Source organism: Lycium barbarum, chromosome 10, assembly GCF_019175385.1.
Source record: "Lycium barbarum isolate Lr01 chromosome 10, ASM1917538v2, whole genome shotgun sequence".
NCBI lineage: Eukaryota > Viridiplantae > Streptophyta > Magnoliopsida > Solanales > Solanaceae > Lycium > Lycium barbarum.
Window position 1 is genome coordinate 14,262,137 of NC_083346.1, and position 1,903 is coordinate 14,264,039.

General features: G+C 34.6%; 1 protein-coding gene across 1 annotated transcript; it reads left to right on the forward strand.

Annotated features, from left to right (window-relative positions):
- The first annotated feature begins 952 nt into the window (after positions 1 to 952).
- On the forward strand, positions 953 to 1,631 carry LOC132612754 (ethylene-response factor C3-like). The gene has a single exon (XM_060326848.1). The coding sequence runs from the start codon at positions 1,020 to 1,022 to the stop codon at positions 1,629 to 1,631; it is 612 nt and encodes a 203-aa protein (XP_060182831.1). The 5' UTR covers positions 953 to 1,019.
- The last annotated feature ends 272 nt before the right edge of the window (positions 1,632 to 1,903 follow it).

Genomic DNA, 1,903 nt, shown 5'->3' on the forward strand with positions numbered 1-1,903 from the left:
AAGGAGGAAGAAGAAAGAAACCCTAATCTGATACCATGTAAGAAATATTTTCCTTGAATCCTTTCATTACTTGAATTGGTTTATATACAAAATAGGAGAATAATATTCTAACCTAAAATAGGAGATTACACAATATACAAAATATGCTAACCTAAAATAGTAGACTACAAAATATTCTAATTAATATTTACATAATCTATCAGAAACTTATGATAATTTTAGACTCCACTTATTGTCTTAATGTTTTAGATTGAATATTCAAATTATTTCGAGCTATAGAGAAAAGCCCCACACAAAACTATGTGCATGACTATGACAAGTCAAAACAACTATTCATTCGATTAAAGCATATTCAAAAATGATAATTTAATCATGTACGTATCGGAGAATTACACAGTACCATCAAAAAACAATTGTAATGAAAAAAAAAAAAAAGGTGGACCAGATGAAGACCAATTAACAGAGGTCATTAGTGCTGAGATCACCAGTCTAATATTAAATTTTTAATATATGGTTTCATCAGCTGGCCGCCATTCCCCACAAATCCGTTTGACCAATATTTGACCACACGTGCACTAATTGTTAATTTTAATTTTGTTCCTGCAGCCCCTATTATAACTACTCTAGTAAGAGGACTACACTCCTCAGTCCATCAATTTTCAACCATAAAATCTAGATGATTAATTAGTGGACTCTGTCCATATCAATTTAAAAAAAAAAAAAAATATATATATATATATATATCATATATTAACAAACCCCTCCTGTGTGCGCACATCTCAAACTCTATATATAGAAACCTTACCTTATAAGTTCAAAAACCAAATTCGATCAAATATATCACATCTAAAACTCAAAGCACACAATCCTAAATTTTTCGAGAAATCCTTCATCACTGATTGTGAACAGCTTATTCTTTTCAATCTTTTCGACCTTAGTTCGTAGGAACAAATCATAAAGATTGAGAAATATATAGAACATCTATCTATTTTAATTTGGTATCAATAGCCACTAGATTTATGGATTCTTCATCCTTCTTATCATACACATATCCACAATATCATCATCTTGGTTTCAATGAGAATGACACTGAGGACATGCTTCTCCTCAATGTCCTGTCAGAAGCTAGACAAAATTCATCTAATAATCTCCATGTCAATAAAGAGAATGAAGGGTCACTAAAAGAAGTGGCTAATTATAGAGGTGTAAGGAGGAGGCCATGGGGGAAATGCGCGGCGGAAATAAGGGATTCCACTAGAAATAGCGTTAGGGTTTGGCTTGGAACATTCGACACTGCTGAAGAAGCTGCATTGGCTTATGACCAAGCAGCATTCGCGTTGCATGGGACAACGGCGGTGCTAAATTTTCCCGTGGAGATGGTGTATCGATCGTTAATGGAGATGGAGTGTGGATTTGAAGAAGGATGTTCACCTGTTTTGACTTTGAAAAAATGGCATTCTATGATGAAAAGGGATAATGGTAAGAGTAATAGTAGGAAGAAGGAGGAAAAAGAGTTGAGCTCTGAAAATGTATTGGTTCTTGAGGATTTAGGTGCTGATTATTTGGAGGAAATTTTGAGGTTGTCTGAAAGACGTTGTGGAACAAGCATTCACACTGAGGCGGATTCATAATTCGAACTTTATGATTCTGGATTTTACAACGGATTCATGTTAAAGCTTACCTCCGCCCCTACATGCATGCAGACGAAGCATCTGAATTAGGGATGACAAACAAGACGAGACTAGAAGGATCAAGACTTTTCCATTAAAATTTTTACGTGTCCTAGATTTTCCTTAATTACTTACAAGTTGTTTCTCATTTCTTCTCGTTCATATATCTTCATTAACACTAGATGGCTTATGCCCGTGCTGCGCACGGGCCCAACACTTCAGATTATAATATA